The sequence below is a fragment of the Octopus bimaculoides genome, chromosome 7, assembly GCF_046866305.1.
Source record: "Octopus bimaculoides isolate indiv1 chromosome 7, ASM4686630v1, whole genome shotgun sequence".
In the NCBI taxonomy this organism is placed as follows: domain Eukaryota; kingdom Metazoa; phylum Mollusca; class Cephalopoda; order Octopoda; family Octopodidae; genus Octopus; species Octopus bimaculoides.
In genome coordinates, this window is record NC_142934.1 from 24,525,811 (window position 1) to 24,550,378 (window position 24,568).

At 34.9% G+C, this 24,568-nt stretch overlaps 2 protein-coding genes across 3 annotated transcripts; one reads left to right on the top strand and one right to left on the bottom strand.

Annotated features, from left to right (window-relative positions):
• Positions 1-6,728: 6,728 nt before the first annotated feature.
• On the bottom strand, positions 6,729-12,057 carry LOC106881325 (uncharacterized). Its single transcript, XM_014931671.3, has 2 exons — positions 11,058-12,057; positions 6,729-9,650 (listed from the first exon to the last, which is right to left on the bottom strand). Exon 2 carries the CDS (start codon positions 9,208-9,210, stop codon positions 7,513-7,515), a length of 1,698 nt encoding a protein of 565 aa, XP_014787157.1. The 5' UTR covers positions 9,211-9,650; positions 11,058-12,057; the 3' UTR covers positions 6,729-7,512.
• Positions 12,058-12,659: 602 nt separating this feature from the next.
• LOC106881328 (uncharacterized) lies at positions 12,660-21,491 on the top strand. Of its 2 annotated transcripts, none has more exons than XM_089355854.1 (2): positions 12,660-12,794; positions 18,124-21,491. In XM_089355854.1, exon 2 carries the CDS (start codon positions 18,609-18,611, stop codon positions 19,881-19,883), a length of 1,275 nt encoding a protein of 424 aa, XP_089211980.1. In that variant the 5' UTR covers positions 12,660-12,794; positions 18,124-18,608; the 3' UTR covers positions 19,884-21,491. The 2 variants fall into 2 exon arrangements, with proteins under 2 accessions (XP_089211980.1, XP_014787161.1); XM_014931675.3 differs by lacking the exon at positions 12,660-12,794 and adding an exon at positions 13,277-14,031.
• Positions 21,492-24,568: the final 3,077 nt, after the last annotated feature.

Sequence of the window (24,568 nt, forward strand, 5' to 3'; positions counted from 1 at the left end):
TTGAAGTTGTTGGAGTTGATTAAATGAGGTGAGTTTTGTAGATACAGTTTCCTGGATACACTTCCCTGGGTATGTATATTCCATGCACATTACTACTCTGAGTTTCGAAAGAAAGCCTTCTAGTTTCAATCTAGCCCATAACTGGTCAAAACTTATTCTAATGACCACATCATCTGTGGATACTCAAGAGGCTAGCACTGCTCACTTATTAGATGAAGTATGTTTTACATATATGAATGTAAAATGATTTTTAGGGTTGATGTCATTATTAGAGGACATCTCAAAGCATGTTAAATCAATGTACAGGAGTCTTCACCAAAATCTTCAACATGCTTTTCATATAATTATTATTACATGCATCAAACTAGGGACTGTTGTCACAGTACTTTAGTAATTACTTGTAATTGTTCAACTCTCATTGTGATCATTACAAAGCATCATTGCTTATTGTGTTATATTGGCAAAGATATCCTAGATTATTGACTGGGGAGTATCACCAATTAGAATGGAGTTTTTACTTGCTCTTATAGCAAATGATGGTCTGTGTGCCTCGTTCCATGAATTGAGAATATTAATTGGTTTACGAATACTTGGAATTTGATATTTTTGATATCATCCTGATTACTTTATACACCTTTATGCTGACTGATCTGAATGTTGCATTATTGATGTTTTTATTAACAAACAGACCTCATTATTCATCCACAATCTTGTTGGAAAATATGTGGGTACCTGTTGGAACTTCAGTTCCACCTATTTCTCCAGGGCAATTGAAGTTATGAAAATGTTAGAAAGAATTGATGAGATAGTCTTTCAAAAGATTGTTCAACAGCATCTTCAGAAAAAATGTAAATTAACAAACCAAATTTCTGGTGTATCATGCTGCTGTTCCAACCTTGCTTATGGAAATGGTTTTTCTCAATCTTTAGGAATAGCTGAAATCAACAGCATTGAAATCACCATCAACAAAAATCAGTTTACATAGACAGGTTATGTACACTAAATGAGCAACAGCAGGCCTCCCCATTAAATCTTTTACAGTAAACTCAGCACCAGCAAAAGACCTTGCAAGTGCCCTCTGTGATGTTATATAAAGATTAACTCAAACTATGAAGAAGACTAACATCCACTTCAAAACTGAGGAAGTACAAGTAGCAGATTACAAATTCTGACATCAAATTATCTCAACTGCTACAGAACTGTTTGAAGAACATCATCACAGAAATAAAGGTGGAAAATCTGTCAATCCCAATCATGTCTTATTTTGCCTGCAAAGTGCAGCTTATATGAATGCCTGTTTCATCAAGAGATTGGTTTTCTCACTCAGCAAAAGTAACAGCACAACAAATAAGAAAGGAAAAGCAGAAATAAAATTTCTGAAACAAAGATAGCTGCCAATGACAATGACTCACATCATAATATATAGGTTTTGTATCAGGCTACCATATTTCTACTCTTACTCCTTTTGTAGTGCCACTCATCACCTCAACCCATTACTTTCTTCTCAAACTCACATTTCACATTGGCCATGTTGTCACTTTTGTTCATCATTTACTACATTCACTTCTAACTCAATCTCTAAACATCCGTCACTCTCCTCTCACATGCTTTCAAACTTATATACCCACCCTTCCCAATCCTCTGACCCTATTCTCTCTTCTAATCACTTTCTTGTACCCTCTTTATCTCTCTCTCCAGCTACTCCCACACAACCTTATATAATGTTGGGTAGCCCTGTATCTCCTCTGCAGCAAGACACCTATTCATGTCCCTCTGTCATACTTTAACCTAGGCATGGAAGTGAATAGTCCATGTCTTGTTGGGAATGTGCATGCTGAAATGTTTGGATGAGATGTTAGATAAATGAACTTTTACACACATGCATATGCAAATGCATACATATACACACATACAAGTGGAGGAACTAACAAACCATTGCACTCAACACATTAAGTTAGAGTTGTGTTTCATAACTGATAAGATGTTGGTGTCAGCAATCTGTTAGATTTGACAGTTAACACATGACAAAATAAATGTTTTTTGGGTGTCAGATTACATATCAATTTGTGTGTTGACCATGACTGTATGATACAAATATAGCTGGTATTAGTAGGTCACAGTGATAGCATACTGAAGAGGAAATAATCTTGCTGCAGGCAAAAAGAGATACTATACCCTGAAATTGTGCATGGGCCAGTTGGCACTAGGGTGGGGTTTTCAGATTATCTGTGTCCTACAGTTTCAAGTTCATTAACAGGGTATATCTTTGGAGACAACAATAGGACAGATCATTTTTCCTGCTGATACATATTCAGGTTGTTGCAGATTATAGTTTCACACAGAGATGGCCACTGTGAACATTGGGTAAGGAGGGCCTCAGTCAAGGGTACTCCATGTGATGTTTGGGAAGTTATTTCCAAGGTTTCAGAGTCTCCAGACAAATACATGACAGGGGGATGCAGTTTCCTGTATCCCTACTCCTGAAGAATTACATGTTTTGCATATATATATATGTGTGTGTATATATAATATATCAGTGGTATGCAAGTCATGCACACTGTAAGCCATAAATAAATTAAAAATATAAATTATCTCCAGCAACATTGAAAAGTTGTCAAAATCATTGGCGACTTCATTGCTGAAGCCCTTTCTGATCTCATTTCTCACCCCATTAAAAATATGTTTGAAGGTTATGACATTTCAAAAATGCATGTAACATTCTCTCTTTGTCCTCCTCTCTCTTTCTCTTGATACTGCACTCTCTGCTGTCATCTTCATAACTGATGTCACTAAACAATCAACTGACCTGGTGTTTCATCATTTGACCTCAAGTGAAACATGTGGAAAAGCACCAAATTTAAAAATAGAAGCAGTTTAGTCTCTCACAAAGATATTTTAACTCCTCTGCAGAGTGGTCCTTTCCTACATAGAAAAGAATTAACATACCAAAAAAATACAAGAGAAATACTTTCAGGGTTGACTCTTATGTCAAATGAAAAAAAGTTTACTCCAACAACTAATTAAAATTGAATTAATTCATAAAGGAGTTTAATAAATAATTGGGTGTTTTTTAACATCTTTTTAAAAATTTTATATGTACTAAACAGCAATCCTCATGGCCATATCATGAAATGGTTTGTCTTCTGTATTGATAAAAGCAAAATTCTGTCTGTCCATCTGAGACCCCTGTTTCTCAGTCTACATAGTCAGGAATCAGGATGATCCTGGTACTGAAAATCTGCCCTTCATTTAATTCTTGAACATTCAGCATTAGGATCTGATTTCAAAGCAGTTGGGTTGCTATTTGTAGCAGGTAAAGTGACTACAAGAGGGTTCAGTGTTGTAGTATTACTAAGATAGGAGAACAAGAATTACCTTCCTTAGCTTAAAGTTTTACTAAGGAATTTAGCGGATCCTTTATCTTTTTCAGTCATAAAACTGTGACCATGTTGGGGCACTGCCTTGAAGAATTTTAATTGAACAAATTGACACCAGTTCTTTCTTTTTTATTGGCCTCTTTCACCGAACTGCTAAGTTATGTGAATGCAAACAGACCACCAGTTATTGACTGGTGGTGGGGAACAAACACAGACACAAAGCCACACACACATACATACATATACATTATATATGTATAATATATATATATATATATATATATATATATATATATATATATATCTCATCATCATCATCATCGTTTAACGTCTGCTTTCCATGCTAGCATGGGTTGGACGATTTGACTGAGGACTGGTGAAACCAGATGGCTACACCAGGCTCCAATCTGATTTGGCAGAGTTTCTAATGCCAACCACTCTGAGAGTGTAGTGGGTGCTTTTACGTGCCACCAGCACGAAGGCCAGTCAGGCGGTACTGGCAACGGCCACGCTTGAAATGGTGTATTTTACATGCCACCTGCACAGGAGCCAGTCCAGCGGCACTGGCAATGATCTTGCTCAAATGTCTTTTCACGTTGGTAACGATCACGCTGGTGCTATGTACATGCCACCAGCATGGAAGCCAGACAGCTGCTCTGGCAACGACCACGCTCAGACGGTGCTCTTTGTGCTCCACTGGTACAGGTGCCATCACGATATATATATATATATATATATCTTCTATAATAATAACTACTGAGTTTCTTAACTCTTTGAATCCTCTTGGAATGCCTTCTCACAAACTGACATTGAAGAAAGGATCTCCAATCATACTTTTGAGAAATCTGGATCTCTCAAAGCTGTGCAATAGAACATGACTAATTGTCAGGCAAATGCATCCACATCTTTTGGAAGCAACAATCCTCACTGAGCAAGGAAAGGGAGAAAATGTGTTAATACTCCTTACATCAGAGTATTTAAAAAGTAACACATGTACACAAGTCTGTATGGTTAGAAAGAGAGATGCATATTGCCTCAGTTGGTGTGTATTGCCTTAGGCAAGACAATATGGTTTTAAATGATCACAATGTACCTCCACATTCAATATCCATGTTTTCATCTCCAACATTTCTTTTCATCCACTGATTTTATTTACATCACATTAAGGCAATCTAATCAGCCAAATGTTTCACACTGGTTTAATTTAAACTCACATTGTAAAAGGACAACTATGCATTGCCTAACATTTTCAATTCTGACTTTTATGTATATACAATATATTTAAGATACACTTAAATAGATACTTTCGGTGGCAGAGCTAACCTGTTGCCCAGTTTAACACCACATAGCCTTTGGTTGTTTTTAACAGAACCCATTCTGTTACAATCTTCAGTGTTTATAACCGCTGTGCATCTGCCACACACAAAAACTATCTTCCTGGGTAACCTTCTTTGATATTGCTGCACCGTTTATGTGTCCATAACTTACACCAGGTACATCGTATGAAGTTTCTACCCATGCCTTTTCTACAGATTGAGCAGGACCATCTACCTGAAGAAGTTTGTGATTTGTCAGCGTTCCTAATTATTAATACTTTGGTTTTTGCTAAGTTAACCCTAAAGCCCTTCGATTCTAGACCTTGCTTCCACACCCTAGACTTCATTTTTAGTTCTGGTGGTGACTCAGCTATTAGAGCAAGATCATCAGCATAGAGGAGCTCCCAGGGGAAGCCTGTCTTAAATTCCTCTGTTATTGCCTGGAGGACTATGATGAATAAGAGGGGGCTGAGGACTGGTCCTTAGTGAACCCCTACTTCTACCTGGAATTTTTCATTATAGTCATTACCAACCCTCATCTTACTGACAGTATCTGTGTACATGGCTTGTACAGCTCTTACCAACGACTCGTCTATCTAAAGTTTCTGCACTGACCACCAGATAAGGGATCGGGAGACCCTGTCAAATGCTTTCTCCAAGTCAACAAAAGCCAAGTACAGAGGTTTATCTTTGGCTAGATATTTTTCCTGCAGTTGCCTTAACAGAAATATAGCATCAGTGGGGCTTCTGCTTGGCACAAAACCAAACTGCATCTCATCTAGGCAAATGTTATGAACATTTCCCTTCCTCCTTTGAATAAATCATTATAAAAAGACATGAGATATTTAAAGTAGCAGAATTTATACCAATACAATTTTCTGTCTTCCTTCATGACTGGGGTAGATATTGACTGAGTTACCTAAACTCTGTCATTATTTTTACTGCTTATCAATGTAATCTTGCCTTTAAGAAAGAACAATACATTTTTGTATATCGGATACAAGATACATTCATATATATATATATATATATTTATATATATATATATATATATCAAGACACATGTGCTTGTCCCTGTATCATACGTTAACCTTCCAAACCTGGCATAAAGAAACTTTCTCCTCTCAAATACACTCCTACTCTGTCAAAGGGATTTTTCCTGTTCCTTTCTTTGCTTTGCAAGTTACTTGATGATCTCACTAATGCTAGTGTCACAGAAAAATAAAAGTACACACTATAAAGTGGTTGGCATTAAAAAGGGTATCCAGCTGTAAAAACCATGCCATAACTGAAATTAGGGCCTGGCACAGCTCTGCAGCTTGTTGGATCCTGTCAAACCATCCAACCCAAGCCAGCATGGATAACAGACATTAAATAATGATGATATATATACACACACACACACCAGAGATGGCAAACCTGATATGTGTGTCATTGCCAACATAAGTGAAGCTTTTAAGTGACATGTAAAGGGCTTTAAAAAAAATCATACTGCAGTATCATATAAAATGTGTTTCAATAAGCATTTACCTAAAACTACATATATATATATATATATATATATATATATATATATATAGTAGCACTTAAGTTACAGGATTATCAAATCAATTCAACATATCAGACTTAAAAATGGTTCACTCTTACTGAAGCACATATAGATTCTTTGGATGGTACCTATGAATGAAAATTCCAATATTAATTTGTAGAATAAAAGTATTTAAGATGAATTATGAAGAGCTCTAAGTAGTAACCCTGTCAGTAAAATGTGTTTATTATCAGACTACAGGTTAAAATTATTCTCTAATAAATGAGTAGCAAATTTAACAGACAATTACATTTGAATGTCAATAATTTAAAACAGAATTTTAAATATTTATATAATTCAGAACAAAGTTTACACAGACAAGTTGCAGTTTCTGTCTATCTGAAAAAGTAAAATTAACTAACGCAAGCAAAAGATCTGTGCTTGGATATTCTCAAAATTCCTTTCCAAGATGTGTGAGAGGATGAAAAAAGACAGCTGTACAGAATCAAGAGTGCTAGATATTACGGCCATGTATTTTATAATTTCAACTCAAATAGTACAAATATGACAACACAATAAAACAGTATAAATACTTCATTCATTTTCCCAAAATTTACTATAAATTCAAATGTAATTACATATCACAGATGTATCCAATAGTGGCTTGATATGATATTGTGAAATATTTCTCAATTTTAACAGGCATAAGCATAGATGTATGATTAATAAGTTTGCTTCCCAACCATATGGTTTCTTGATCAGACCCACAGAGCCACACCTTAGGCAAGTGTCTTCTCTTTTAACCCTGGGCCAAACAAAACCTTGTGAGGAGATCTGGTAGATGTAAAGTGAAAAATCCCATTATATATATGAGTGTGTGTGTGTGTCTGTATTTATTTACATCTGAACTTGCTTATTTGAAGGTCACATCATATCTGTAGTGTCCTGTAGGCATTTCTCCTGTCAACAGATTGCCCAATCATTTCTGCCAAAGTTATGTGGAATAACAGATCCATTACTTGAAAAACAAGTAAGGATTAGCATCAGGAAGAGTATCTAGCCATGAAAGAATGCCTCAGTAACATGTTTGTCTAACTCATGCTAGTAAGTAAAAAGGGGCATAAAACAGACAAATAAAATTGTTGTTTAAATGTATTGTTGACAAATTACATCAGTATTTTGAGATTATATTTTGCCACAAATCTCAAACTTATTTGGTTTATTATTTTTGAACATGCATAGAACAAGTTGTATGAGCATTCTGAATCAGAGACACATCTATCCACAGAAGTTAAAGTGGTATGGTTTCTTTCTTGCATGAGTATATTTGTGAAGTCAATTCATTATTATGAGAAAATTTATTACCAGATATCACAATATTATAGTCTCTTGTGTGAACACGCATGTGAGTTGTCACATTTCCATTACGAGAGAATGATTTACCACATACATCACAATGATATGGTTTCTCTCCTGTGTGAATTCTTTTATGACTAGTCATATTTCCAACAGAGGAGAATTTTTTGCCACAGATATCACAATGGTATGGCTTCTCACCTGTGTGAATACGTATATGCCTAGTCAAATGAAAATTACGGGAAAACTTTTTACCACAGATATCACAATGATATGGTTTCTCACCTGTATGAATACGTTTGTGAAGAGTTAGTTTAGAAGTGGAAAAAAATGTCTTACCACAGATATCACAAGGATAGAGTTTCTCACCTGTGTGAGTAAGCATATGAGAAGTTAAACTAGGCTTTTGGGAGTATGCTTTACCACAAATATCACAGTGGTATGGTTTTTCACCTGTGTGGCAACGTTTATGAATAGTCAATTCACCGTTACGTGAGAATGTTGTACCACAGATATCACAATGGTATGGTTTCTCACCTGTATGTATACGTTTGTGAACTGTCAAAGCACTACTACATGTGAAAGTTTTACCACAGATATCACAATGGTAGGGTTTTTCACCTGTGTGAGTACGTTTGTGAACAGACAAGGTATTACTACGAGGGAATGTTTTCCCACATATATCACAGTGGTATGGTTTCTCACCTGTGTGACTACGTTTGTGAATAGTCAATTCACCATTACGAGAGAATGTTTTACCGCAGATATCACAGTGAAAGGGTTTCTCACCTGTGTGAGTACGTTTATGGTTAACTAAATGTACATGCATATAAAATTTGTTACCACAGATATCACAATGGTATGGTTTTTCACCTGTATGCTTACGTTTATGAACATTCACTTCATAATTACGAGAGAATGTTTTACCACAGATATCACAGTGGTATGGTTCCTCACCAGTATGAGTACGTTTGTGAACAGTTAAAATACCATTACGAGAGAATGTTTTACCACAGATATCACAATGGTATGGCTTCTCACCTGTGTGAATACGTTTGTGACTAATCACATTTCCATTGTATGTGAATGATTTACCACAGATATCACAATGGTATGGTTTCTCACCTGTGTGAATACGTTTGTGACTAGTCAAATGCTCGTTCCAAGAAAATTTTTTACCGCAGACATTACAGTAGTATGGTTTCTCCCCTGTGTGAGTACGCTTATGACTAGATAAATAATCATTCCGAGAGAATGTTTTACCACAGATATCACAGTGGTATGGTTTCTCACCTGTATGTGTACGTTTGTGTCTCATCAAAATTCTACTGTTAGAAAACGTTTTACAACAGATATCACATTGGTAGAGTTTTTTAACTGTGTGAGTACATTTATGTGATAACAATGAACCCTTTGTAGTGAACCCTTTGGTACAGACTTTACAATGGTAAACATTTGGACTTGTGTAAAGTGACTTGTGTTTACTAATATATTTATGCTTTATAAATGTTTTTTTCTTGATGTCACAGTGTTTAGATTTCTTCTTTAAATCTTCCTTAGTTTTGTGAGAAAAGTCATTAGTCTCACAGTGTGTTTCATTATAAACCTGATTTTCACACAGTCTCTTCTCCATGTCATTTGTTAAAAAAAAATACAACTATAATTCCTTCCTTTATTGTTGTTTGTGAAGTCAAATTGGTTGTTCATAAGGCATATGCTAAACTACTGAGCACAAGGTCATGAAATAAAAACATACTATTAATGGTAGTCTATTTAATCTGACAATTACAATATTTAAAATGTGTCTCAGCTATTAATAAACATCTTTTAAATATATTGGAGAACAGTCATTCCTCACAAGACATTACTCATTAGCCATGTCAAGTCTTCTATTAAATTTCTTGAGTTCGATCATCATATAAAATCACCCATGGAATTTATTTCAATGGACCTCAGAAAATTGCTGTAAAGTTAGATAACACTGTTCTATTTTCTCCAAAACCATTCTTAAAACTTTCATATTCTTCAAAGATTTGTTGGGTGAAAAATTGTCACCTCAAGTTACCAGATAACCTGAAATAAAGAGACAATAACTCATATCAGACAATTAAATATCATCACAAATGATATTAGAGAGAAATATTGAGATAAAACATGATGCGAGTTTTGATTTGTGGAACAACACTAGGTTGTTATGTATCTATTCGAGAATATTATCAAAGTTTCATGGTGTCATTGGAAAATTGAAGTGAAGCATGAAGGTTGCATGGATGAATGATACCAGTGTACAGAAGAGTTAAAAGGAAAGAGTAATATCATCTACATACGAATGTGTGTTATTAGAGCTGACAGCAAGTAAGTAGTTAAGGTACAAAAACAACGTATTGGAGAAAGTTCTGCCAACATAGATATCAATAATGCTGTCATCTTTTAAGTTTCTGATCCAAGTCAAGTTGCTATGGAGAATATTTATGTTGAGTTTCTAGATTTAGTCAATATTTATGTTAAGTTTCTTGATTTAGTCATGTACTATTTTTCCATGATCCTCTTTCATTTGACTTAAATATTTAAAATTTTTGTAGCATTATCGGTCTTTAGCCGAACCGCTAAGTTACGAGGGCGTAAACAAACCGACACCGGTTATCAGTGACGAGGGACAAACACAAAGGCACACACACACACATATATATATGTATGACAGGCTTCTTTCAGGTTCCGTCAACCAAATCCACTCACATGACTTTGGTCGGCCGAGGCGATAGTAGAAGACACTTGCCCAAGGTGCCATGCGATGGGACTGAACCCGGAACCATGTAGTTGTGATCAAACGCAAGGCTTGCACTTCGTTGAAATGCAAGAGACTTTCAAAGTTAACCAACTCGGAACAGTCTGATAAAAGTGTCAATTAATGATAACGATGTTTGCTAGAGGGTGACCCTGGCTAAGAATAACGGTATTAATCTACGTAGGTCTGGAGATCTACAAGGGTATATCAGCAATAGATAGATAGATAAGGAAAGGGCGGAGGTAAACAATACGCACACCACCCGTTTTCGGTGTAACCCTAAACCTAACGGCCGAAAACGGGAGGTGTGCGTATTCTTTATTTCATCTAAGGAAAGATATGACCTTCATTTTTTAGCAGCGTCGCATGTTTTATGTGATTCATTCCGACGATCATTCGGTCGGTTGTATTTAAAATGGCTACCAATTGATATTTATTCGGCTAAATAACACTTCTGGAGTAAAAGAATACAGTCGAATATAGATTTACTTGAATAAATGTTTACTGTGACACTTCATTGGACTTGAATAAATTCCTTACTCGACTCATAACTTCGTGTGATTTTAAAGCACTTTTGCAAGATGCCTTCTTTTATTTACATCAGTTTCTTCACTTTATCTTACTGAACTCATCAAAGTAAACAAATGTATTTAAAAGACATGTGGAAGAAAGACAGGTATATCAATAATACTTACATATTAATATAGACGCATGTAATAATATTAGAACGTAAGTTGGAATGTGACAACGACGGCTTCCAAGCTTATGCAGCAAATATTGATTTCCATTTTCAAAGCAACAAAGGATCTGTACTGTTCCTCTACATAGTTAATTAGCAATCGAGCCAACTGAATGGCAGATATAAACAAGAACTGTTAAAGAAAAATAACCAGCTAAAAAGATTAAGACGAGAAGATTGGGGAACAATAAACCGACAGGGGAAATAACTCTAATTGTATTTTATTAATAAGCTACTGCTTATATTTCATGTCCTAAAAGAATTCTACGTGATAATTCTTCATTAAAACTACTAGTTTCACATTAATTATTGTCACTATAATCATCAAATTTTTTTTTTTTTTGGTATAAGTTTGTGTGGCAGCCGGTGAAAAAACCATGTTTGTAAGGCTGAAGGGAATGTTTTTTATCCAAGTCATAGTACAAATACTAGTTTCGAATTTTTTAAAATCTAAAATACGAGAATATTTCAAGTATTAAATTTTTCTATTATGAAATAAAATAATAGAAAATATTCTTTTTATAAAGCGGTAAAATACAAGAGTATTACATTTAGTCATCTTTCTGTTTTATTTTTATGAAGTAAATTTACTCAATGCTTTTCAATAGCCGGAGGTTAAATAACTTGAAGATAAGAATAACTACAAATAAATTGGAAAATCTCATGAGCAAGTTGCTGATTAGGCTATGATCTGCGATCTACAAAAAAAATAAAAATAATCATGTATTCATTTCTCTATGTTAACTTTCAGCCACCAAGAATTAAAACTGAACTATTAATTGCTAGTAAGGACACAGTATTTCGTTGTGTTTTTTTTTGCAACCATAATATACTATCAAGCTTATTGAGCGTTTATAAATCAATATTGTGCCTTTATTATTATCATTATTATGAATTGATTTTTATTTTACAGCGTTATTGTTCCAGTGTACTCAATAACATAAATATTCCACATTAAAATACACATCCAAAACCAAAGATAACACAACCATGAGCGAAAAAAAAAGAAGAAAAACATCAATTCAACACTAAGCGCCTCAGTCGATCGCAATGCAATAAGGCTCAACGAAACCTATTCAAGCAAGTCAACACGCTCGCAACATTACCACAGATGATGGCGAGGTTACGGCGCTGGAACAGCCAGGCACCCACACGGGTATTTGCTAACAATGACAGGAACTTCACTGTCAGCTGCACTGCTCTTCCAAACGTCTCAAACGTCAAAGGCAGGGAGAAATGGCTCACTGACAAGTTCCGATACTTAGGGATTTTGTTCCGATGTCCCCCGGCCCATTCGAGTGACTACTTATACTGGCCCGACCCGTAAGATAGGTGCCTCATCTGAGACGCCAATCAATGACTCCTTTGCCACTCCCAACGTCCTGGATGATGTAGTAAACGGGTGAGCCCTGCTTCTGTAGCCGAACGGACCAAAATCCTAAAATATCGGGAATTGTCGGTAAACCCTTTCGATACCTTGTTTCTTCTACCGTGTGACGTTTGGAGGAGCTGGACCGGTAACAAGAGAAGTTCTTGCCATCGTTAGCGGCTCGTCTTACTTTTGTGTTGGCAGTGCATTGTTTCCATTTTTAAGTTTATCTCTACTGGGTTTGTTCAGAGATCAGAGCCAGCCCTGAAAGTTTCTATACAAATACGACTATGTAAACACTGAGATCGAAAATAGAAAACATAGGTAATGCGTGTATATGCATATTTCAAAAGTTACTGGGGTTTATTTTTATTTCAGCACCACATCCATGACATCTACAAACGCATTGTTTAGATGTGTAATGCTATTGGGTAGACCAATTTACATATTCAACACGTTCCTAGTAATTGGAACTTAAATATCAATTGCAAACAAGGATGTAGTATTTCGTTTTGCAACCATAAAAACTAATGTGTGAAAGAAAAGTCTGTTTTGTTTTGTTTTTTTCTGTTTTAAATAAATTATATTATTGTCCTCAGACAGAGAGAGAAATTCATTTCTCTTCCTTAAGCTTTCAAATATTTTTGTTTACTTTTCGAAGTGACATCAGTTTGCAATTACTTTTAAATGTATTTGTTTGTTTTTGTCTCTTTTTTAACAAAAAAAAAGAAACGTTTTGTTTTCAACCCGTAATGATGTTTATTTTCAAGTACTTGTTCGTTTCGCTCCTGTTTGGTGTCCATGTCTATTTTTGTAGATTCTTTGTTTCAGTTTTTTTTCATTTTCAATCGCTCGCTTAGATCCCTAAATTTTGTTTTTAATTAGCTGGCCAGTGTCAAACATATAACACTTTACCGACATTTACCAACTTATTATTTTAACCATAGAAACGTTTTTCTATTATTTAATCTTTTAGCGTTAAAAAAATATATCAAATAATTAAAATCATAAAAAGTAGAAGTAGTTTTGTAGTTTGCTCCATAAAAATTATTTCAGCAACATTACGTTACAAAAAATTAAAATTTCCATTCTTTTAAAATGTCTTAAACAAAACATAGTATAATAAAGCAAGTAAATATTCGAAACTTAGGCTATGAGAACGAAACAATCTACCAGTCTGCCGCCAATCACCAAAAGTAAATATTAGACGAAGTATATTGATGATGTCGAAGATGATAAAGAAGTGTGGAAATCCATAAGGCAACTTATAATAATCAAGTACACAGCTTTTAGACTCGTTGACAATAGAGATATTTCTCTTGACTCTTAAATTTTCACAAATTCTGTTCACATCTATAGTTGTCATCTGTACTTAACTGTCATTTAGACGATGAATTTGATTATAGTTGATTGGTAATGAACTCTGTAAGACGTACATAATTCTTTATTAGTTAACTTGAGGATAGAAATTAACGTTTATCGTAGAAGGCTGAAGTTCTCTTGAAGCTATCATTATCCACTCTTACTTGAACAAAGGCAACATATTACACATTGTGCCTATGTAAGTATGTTAATATAATTATCTACATAGTACGTATGTTATTTTTCATACATGTTTGTTTTTATATGCTTAGTAATTAATATAAAGGGGGGAAAATGAATTTTATGAAACTAATTGATATTCTCATGTTAGACTAATGATGCTGTTATCCTCTCTCCTGCTTCATCTTATTATCTTCACACTACAATAAAACATGAAGGTTCGCAGAGAAAACAGAAATTGATGTGGAAGGGGAAGGTGGCGACCAGAGGTGCGAGGAGGGTATCGAGGTAGGCAGTGATAAGTTCGGTATGGTCATTCGGCCACTGAGGTTTTGGGGGTTTATGGATCGATTAGGTTGGAAGTAGTGGGGGAGGAAGGCACGGGGCGATGGAAGGAGTTCCACAAATGTCGTACCACTTCATTTCTGTAGAGGTTGGCCCGTCATACCACCACGTCAGCGCCCTTGTCCGCCAGTTTGATGACGATGCCATCGCAGTGATGAGGGAAATAGAGAGTGACAAGTTCGGTTCTGGAGTTGCTGTTGTGTTGTGATGGTTTTGGGAAGTTGAAGTGGTTAATTGCATGGCGACCAGCATCATTGAATAGATCCAGAGTGCTGAAATGGCTAGGAATCGGTGGTAACCGAAGCAAGTGAAGCAGTTGGTGCAGGAGAACTGTGGCCATAAAAAGCATATAGCTAGATGCAGTGCAGAAACCATTCAATTTCAGTATGGGTCTGGAACTGTGTCCATCTCCAATGTTTGTTTTGGCATGGTTTCTATGGTTAGAACACCTTTCCTAAAAACCGACCGTTTTACAGTGAATTGGGTGCTTTATCTATGAGACCAGCTCTAGTGAGGTTGCCAAGTAACTTGCAAGACAGAAAAGACTCTTTGAGTGGGATTGTAGTAGATGGGGAAGTGGCTTTATGTCAGGTGTTGAAAGGCTAAACTTTGATAGAGGGACAGACACAATTGTCTTGTTATAGAGGAGACACATGTTTATCTTGCATTATATAAGGATGGGTGGGAGTAGCTGGAAAGAAGACAATGATGGTAATGGCAAGGTGTCAGGGCATACTCTTAAGATAGAAGAAAGTGAATATGAGAGAATATAGACAAAGAATCTGGAAGGGTAGGTAGGTAAACTCATTAGAGTGAGAATGGCAGATGATTAAAGTTGGGCATAGAGGTGATTGTAATGAATAGAACAAGGAAACCTGAAGGAGAGAATGAAAGTCATACTAGTCATCTTTTTCTCAGACTCTGTATTATCTAATTTGTCTGTACACTTAATTTTGTATGGTGTTTGTTGGGGGAAGATTTAGCTGCTATCTCTAGCAGGTTGAGCAACCACATAGATACTCATTTACTAGCTTGTCTACTTTACTCTAGTAAAGACCGTATGTGTGCCTTCTCTATATGTTCAGCAACTGTTTAAAACTGAAATATTTTATAGGTCTAAGCAGGAGCTCCAATCTTTATGATGTAGCCTTTAAAATATATATATATATTGTTTCTATAAAGGTTAAAGAGATTTTAAAACCTCTCATTGTAATGAGCATTTATGGATGTCCTATTTGAGTGTGATTTGTTGGTACATACAGTTTGTGTTTTTGTTTAACGAGACCAAATTATCAAATCCCAATCGTAGGATCTTTTTTGTGGTAGATAATTGCATCATGTAGGAAATGTTGATGTTTTGTTTGAATAGGATTTATATACAGAAGATGATACAATAAAAATTAAATTAAATACTGAATGCTTAGGATTAGGTTGAGAGTCTGTGGTGGTGCTCTGAGTGATAATTAAATTGATAAAATGATGCCACAGGAGGAGTATGAAGTGAAATTCATGTAAAAAAATAACAACTTAGCTCTTGTCATATTTCTGACAGGGAAAGAGACTAGTGATGAGTAATGTTCAAAAGAAATAATCTAATGAATTGAGCTGTATGGATCATATGCTGGTGATCAAGAAATTAAACATTCAAAGTGTAAGCTCTGCCTGTTTGTGCATGTGTTTAGAAGGACAGCTTGCACAATGTACTTAGCTGTAGAGAATGAATCAAGATATAAACATACTTACTGCACTAAGTTTTGATGTTAGATTAATTAAACAAACTCATTTACATTATAATTGGGATTACTATGTGCATATATGTGTATGCATTTAATATTATTAATGCTTCTTAAGAACTTTAGAATAGTTGTTAAGGGAAAATGGCAGTTGAGGATTAGATGGAAAGTTGTGTACAGTCAGTGGATTGAAATAAAAGTAGACTCTGCTGTAGTAATAGTAGCATATACAACTTTATAGGAAAGTCAAATAACTTCTTATGATTACAGTCCAGAATATGTTTGTATGAAAGATCAACTGTTGGACATATTTGAACTTTCTGTAATGTTAGCAAGTGTTTATTGCTTCATGCAGTTGACTTCAGTGGGAGTAAATGAAGTTGCAATATGTAGTACCTGGTTACTTAGTCCCACAGGAAAGTATAAATTTGGCAATAGGCTGTTTGCACACCACACATCTCCTTCCCACAGTGCTCTGGTACTTAACTCAATAATTCTAAACAAGGGTGATAGCACCCCTTGGTTGGGGGTGCTACCGGTTAGGTTTAGAATCACTGTGGTATTGTAAACTCATAAAGAGGTACTATAAGAAGTACTGGGTGTTTAAAAGCTGTTATTTTCGTTAGAAATAAAATATTTAAATGAAGTGCAATACTTATATTTCAAATACATTTTCAAAAGAATTTTGTGTCGAACATAAAATATAATACATTGTTTTTTCAGTGAGCAAAAGTATGTGTTGATGTGACAAAATAAAAATTTTATTTTATTATATAAATCACCACCTTCTCTAGTAATTTTCATAAAATTCAGCCTAAGGAGTAATTGTCCAGGCAAATATTTAAAAGAAGGCATAGATAGGATAATATAAGGAAATATGGATAATAAACCACAGCATGAAATTACCGATTTCATTTAGATAATCTGCTTTTGATTTATTTGATTTGTAAAATATTGGAGGAGGTGTGCTATTTGGAGGAAGGGAGCATTAAGCTACAAAATGATGAGAAGCATTGAATTAACTGATCAAGTTCCACCACTTCTGAGACAACTAAATACATATGTGACTAACACCTTCTTCTAAAATATACCCCTTCACATTCCTCATACAATTAAATCTTTTAACTCTCAAACTCACAAATGTTTTTCCTTGCTGCTGAGTTGTAGTAATATTATCAATGAACACTGCAAACAATTCATGGAGGAAGACACTGGTACCAATCTGATTATCAAACTTTAACAACCTTTTATTAATTATATATATGTTCTGTTTATTCTATCATTCATAAACATTGCTTCATCATCATCATCGTTTTAATTTCCAGACTTGCAGAGGTCAGACAGATTTCATTGTGGCACATTTTTTATGGCTGGATACTCTTTCAGTTGCAAACCTTCACTTGCCTCCAAGCAAGCTAATTTCCCTATGGCCATTTTCACAAAAGATTGGAAATGAAAGAACCGTTTTTATGATGGTGATGCTCATTTGCAACTATCACATGACGTCAAGACAAGGCAACACAAACACACACACACTCTCTCTCTCTCTCTCACACACATGCACACACACACACACACATTCATACAACAGATTTCTTTCAGTTTCTGCCTACCAAATCCACTCACAAGATTTTGTTCATCCCTGGACTGTAGTAGAAGACACTTTCCCAAGGTGGCATGCCATGGGACCGAACTTGAAACTGTGTGCTTGAGAAGCAAATTTCTTAACCACACAGCTATATCTGTTCCATAAATACATAAAGAAGATCTCACTCTATTTGTTGATATTTATTATATTCTGTTTCCCTTAACTTCTCATCCCATTTCACATGTTATGACCAGTTCTCTACCTCTGGTCTGTCCTCTCAAACTTCTATTCTTATCTATCATAAATCTCATGATATTTTTCCATAGATATCTTTGGTCTCTTTCTTCTAGTTCTATCTTTCATTATCTCTGATGTCTCTTGTCACTAGTCTCTTCTGTGTTCACATTTAATTATCTCTCATTTTTTACTATCTCTTTTTTTTTAGTGCATCTGGTAATAACTGAGTTGACAATTTCTCACACAAGACACATCGAGATACATGAAAAATATGAAAAACTGAAGAATGATTTAATAGAGGAAGTACAACAGTGGTTATCTAACCTAAAGAAATATTCCAACATTAATTGAAAAATGAATGGAAAATTTAGCACAGTTGATGTAAATATTCACCACATGTTATATGCTTGAGTTGATTCATATAAATTCAAGGATTAAATCTTGGAGAAGAAATCTGTCCTCAAACATAGTTGAAAGATGTTATGTATAACCGAGACAAAAGTACAAATATTTTCACATATTTATGTCAGATAAAATAGACTGTATTATCAGTAAGTTTTGATCTCCTGACTATTCAGTAGTCTAGCATGTTAATCACAGTGTCTCTTTGCCTTCTAACCACACAATTTATTTTCACAAAATTATATAGTAATAATAAAAAGGAATAATATTTTATGACTGACAAATCACATTATGGAGGAGAGACTGTCTGAGAATCGGGTTTATAAGGAAACACAATGTGAGAATAATGAGTTTTCTCACCAAACTGAAGGAGATGTAGGGAAGAAATCATACCACTGTGACATCAAAGGAAAGACATTCATGAAAAGTAAGGACCGCAATGAAGACAAACCATTTCAAGCAAGTTCAAATGTTTACTGTTCTAAAATATGTGGTAAAGGATTCATCAGAAGTTGTTCTGTATCTCCACATCAGTGTACTGAGACATGTGAGAAACAATATCACTGTGGTATATGTGGTGAAGCATTTTCTTGGAATGAAGATGAACATTCAGCTAGTCATGTATGCACTCATACAGGGGAAAAATCATACTGTTGTGAATTCTGTGGCAAAACATTTGCTTATATTGGAATTGCAAATACCCACAAACGTACACACACAGGTGAGAAACCATTCCACTGTGATATCTGTGGGAAAGTATTCTCTCGTAAGGGTATCTTAACTGTTCACAAACGTACACACACAGGTGAGAAACCATACCACTGTGATATCTGTGGTAAAACATTCTCTCGTAATAGCCAAGTGATTGTTCATAAGCGTAGTCATACAGGTGAGAAACCATACCAATGTGATATCTGTGGTAACAAATTTTCTATGCATGTACATTTAGTTAATCATAAACGTACTCACACAGGAGAAAAACCCTTCCACTGTGATATCTGCGGTAAAACATTCTCTCGTAATGCTGAATTAACTATTCATAAACGCAGTCATACAGGTGAGAAACCATACCAATGTGATATCTGTGGGAAAACATTCCCTCGTAAAAATACTTTGACTATTCACAAACGTACTCACACAGGGGAGAAACCATACCACTGTGATATATGTAGTAAAACATTTTCTTGTAATAGTGACTTGACTGTTCACAAACGTATTCACACAGGTGAGAAACCATACCATTGTGATATCTGCGGTACAACATTTTCTCGTAATGATAAATTAACTATTCACAAACGTAGCCATACAGGTGAGAAGCCATTTTCCTGTGATATCTGTGGTAAAACATTCTCTCAGAAGCCTAGTTTAACTTCTCATATACTTACTCACACAGGTGAGAAACAGTACCCTTGTGATATCTGTAGTAAAAGTTTTTCTACAAATTCTAATTTAACTATTCACAAACGTATTCATACAGGTGAGAAACCATACCATTGTGATATTTGTGGTAAAAAGTTTTCTCGCAATTTTCATTTGACTAGACACATAAGCATTCACACAATTTAAAAACTATAATACTATAAAATCTGATAATTCAGTTTCTAATGATGGTAAATCGACTGTTCATATACCTACCTACACAAGTAAGAAACCTTCGTTTCTTACCTGTGAGTTGCTTTGTGAAAATATTCCCTTAATTGTTCATATATAACTTGAGAATTGATACCACAGGGAATTCTGTGGTCAAACAGTCTCTCAGAATGTTAATTTGACTTGATAGACATATTTACATCATCCATATCATCATTGTTATTGTTTCAATGCCAGATTTACCATGCTTTCATGGGTCATATCGAATTCATTGATCAAATTTTCTATGGCTGGATGCCCTTGTTTTCACTAACCCTCACCTGTTAGTATTTCATCATGGCTGGACATGTTTTCATGGAAGATTGGAAATGAAAGACACCACTTGTATGATAGTAGTGCTTGTTTGTAATTGACACCAAATGTCCAGACAAGTAGAGACACACACATATGCATATGTAAATATATAATAATCTTCCAGTTTCTAACTACCAAATCCACTCATAAGGCTATCGTAGGTTTGGAGTTATAGGAGAAAACACCTGCTCAATGTGTCGCAGTGGGACTGAACCCAAAACCACCGTGTAATAAATCAAACCATTGAGTAAGCATTTCCCTGATATCTATGGTTAAGTTATTTGAAAGATTAGGTTGGTTAATCACAAATTAATCCACTCAGGTAAAAAAGCAAACCCTTGAATTCTATGGGTATACATTGCCTCAGAATGCTCATTCAGTACATGATATATTCATGTATATAATAACCAAACCAATGTGAGATTTGAGGGAAAACATTATCTCAGTACTAATTTAATTAGTCACAAATATACTTAAAACTCAAACTTCATTGAAAAATATTATCACAAAATTATATCAAACCACAGAAAAGTAGTTGGGGAGATGTACTTCAGTAGAATATTTATCATCATCATCGCTTAATGTCCACTTTCCCATGCTTATATGGGTCAAATAGAACTTGTTGAGGCAGATGCTCTTCCTGTCGCCAACCCTCACTTGTTTCCAAGCAAGGTAATAATTTCCCCGTAGCCAGACATGTTTTCAAGGAAGACTGGAAATGAAGGACACCCTTTGTATGCTGGTGACACTTGTCTACAACCATTGTGATGTCCAAACAAGTGGACACTAACACACACACACACACATTTATGATAGACTTTCAGTTTCCATGTACCAAATGCACTCACATGGCTTTGGTTGACTCAGGGCTATAGAAGAGACACTTGCCCATGGTGCCATGCAATGGGACTGAACCCAAAACCATGTAGTTAGAAAGTAAATTAAATTACATGGCTCCCACCCTCTGGGAAAATGGCTAATGTGAGAATTTATGCATTTTGATTGTGAAATACTATATCATTTCAGAAATTTTTGTCATATTTGTAATTTTATTGGAAAATTACAAATACACAGCTGTCATATTTAGCATCAATTATTCTTATAAGTTTGTCATGCAACACATCTCTAGGGGTGAGAACCTTTTTGAAAACATCCACACACTGATCTTTTCTTCTCATTAAAATATATATTTTATATTTTTCAAGTGATTAAATTTTAACTTTTATGAAAGACAGTAATTTCAATTTAATTATTTAAACCTTGTCTCAGAATCTGCATTTTATACACACACACAGAGTTTTAAAATTAGCATTAGAAATATTTGGTTGATATGTTTCCTAATTATTTATTTGAGAATGATTTGATTACAAACTCACAATTATCAGTTTTGCTGCTACGAGCATTTAAAAATTCATTGTAAGTGCTTTTTTCTGTGATTTAATAATACTGGAATTATGTTTGGTGGGTGCTTATGTTCATAGCTGCCTTTTATTCTCTATTAGAGTTTGCCAAAATATATTATCCTCTATTTAAGACACATACAAAAACAGTAGAAATAATGAGTTGCAGTTAACTTGGCAAAGGCAGAGGTCAAGAAACTAAATTTACCTCAGTTATAAAGACTGTGAGAACTTCTATAATTTCTGTTTATATATATCAGAAAAGGATCAAAAGCCCTTCATGAGCCATAAGCTCATAAGGCTAGTTTCCCAGATTCTATTGCGTATACATTCCCCACTGGATGGACACCAGTCCATTGCAGGGTTTCTCATTTTAGCAGTTGAGTGGACTAGCACAATATGAAATGTGTTTTGCTCAAGATTCTAATGCATTGCCCACTCCAGTGATTGAAATCACGATAAGTTTTCTTAGATACCAATTCAATTAATAAACATTAAAAGCTGATTGAGCAACTACTTTTAAACTAAGTGTATAGTTGGATGAAATGGTGATTGTAATGGAACAAAATATAGGTGGGCAGGGCAATAAGGAATATTTACTGCATTTTTGATTTTAAGAAAAAAGAATTTTTTACAAATGTTCGTTACCTTACAAAAACTGTATCAGCTAAGCAAATGTCATTCTCTATATGCATTAAAAAAAATTTTCATAAAATTATCGCCATTCTCTTTGAGCTTATAAAAGACAAATTCAGCTGGGACAAAATGAATAAGCCAAGATAAGTCAAATTTGCGTCTTCAGTTTTCCAGAATAACATTTGTAAAACGATTTATATATGTCAATATTCTTAAACATCAGAAAGATCAGAAATGCTGCAAAATTTTAAAATATTTAAGTCATGAAACTGGATCATGGAAAAATGGTACCTGATATGGAATTAACAAAACTTGACTAAATCTAAAAGTTCAACATAAGATATTCTCTATAACTTCACAATCTGCTTGAGTGGCTCTCTTCCCAATACATTTACACATCAGGAAATTAAAGAAAATAAATTATTGAAATTAGTCATCACTCATTTTGCTCCATTTTAGACATCATCTTTTGAAAATTATTAAATTAAACATTAGTGTAGAAAAAATTGATTTGGAATCCAACAGAGAAAAGAATATTGATTGTTAGGCACCAAAAATTATCCAAGTATTTTATTAGGAACCTCAATTACAACTGGCTCAAATTTGAGGAAAAATTTCTTGAAAAAAAAAGTACCTGACTTTGTTTCAAATTCTCAACTTCAGCAACAACTATGCTGACCAGTTTTTACTCCCAAGGATAATGCAACAGTACAAAATGATGATGCAATACTTGCAATGTAATGGTTTCAAACAGGTAAGGGGAAAATAACGAGAAATCAGAAATTACGCATTTTACCCCAGTTACCAATCTTGCCCACAACCACCGCAATTAAGAATGAAGTGAAGATGATTTAGAACATAAAAATAAATCGGAACCCGAGCATGGCCTCAGACTCTGGCCAAAAGAATCATAGTTCAGTTTTAATTTAAAAGTGAGAAAGATATAATAAAAGTCTTCAAGCTGATTCATCATCATCTGGTCAAGCTTGCTTGGACATTTTTAACCCATGCACACCATCTATCTTGGTCCTGCATTAGTTGAGGAAGGCATTCAGTGTCGCTGGTGAGTTGATCTACATACATTGTATTCAGACCAACTCAAGTACGATCAGCACCTGTTTAGCTCACTAGCAATGACCTGCAAAGTACAAGCAGATCTCCATACAGCTGTTTATTGGCGAGATGTGTTCCCCAAGATATGTTTAAGACTGCTCTTAATATTTGGGTGTAAGTTCCATCTAACTTGGATGCCAGTTTCTCAATAAGCATCGGGCTGTTGCTCCATATAAAAGGACTGAGTCTACTATTTATTGGAAAAAATTCCTCCTAAAGTTGTCTGACACGGTTGATTTTTCAGATAACATCCAGTTTGTTTAAGGTCAACCATGCTTTGGCTGTCCATGTTTTTACATCCTCTTCAGTTGAGGCTTTCTCAGAACGGATGTGCATGAAATCATCAACTTGACTGATAGTATCTCTGCTGCTTTTGGTGATGGATCCTTGTTGAACAGTGCCTTAAACACTGAGTCTTACAATACTTTTGAAGGAGTGAACAGTGACCACAAAATTTCGTCCTGTCTCACATACAACTGGTCAGTTTTAACGAACAACAGTGACCATAAAATTTCATCTTGACTTGCATATGACTAGTCAGTTTTAACAAACAACAGAGAAATCTGCAATCAATACACCATAGCAGTTAGAAACAGATTTGAGCTACTACAAAATGAAATTAAAGAAAACCCCTACAACACAGCATACAATAATTTTGTAATGTGTCACACAGAAGTTGCAAAAAAAAAAAAAGGCCATCAGACTAAGAACTAACAAACGACTTCCCTAGGATGACCTAGAGAAAGCACCTCCAAGCTAACAAGCACAATACTGATGAGAAACCTCAATACTTTTAGTCTATGCTGCTAACATTATTTATATATCTAACTCTTGCTAACAATATAAGTAGCATACTCTGCTTAGGCATTAGAAACCACGAAAGAAAAGAAACAAGGACTTATAGAAAACCTGCAACTAAGAGATAAATTTGTTTGTCAGATCTGAATTGAGCATAGCTGATTTAATTAGAAATAGTGGTCCACTTGTGTATACCAGAAAAAGTTATTCGCTGCATAACAAATTCGGTGTTGAAATTTTTATTTAGTTAACTGTAGAATTACTTCCCCTGACAATTTTCTTAATTCCATATTCCGTTCACTTGCTGCAGTTGTTTGATGTAAATTGATATTCTTTTGTCAGTTTTAGTAGACTAAAACT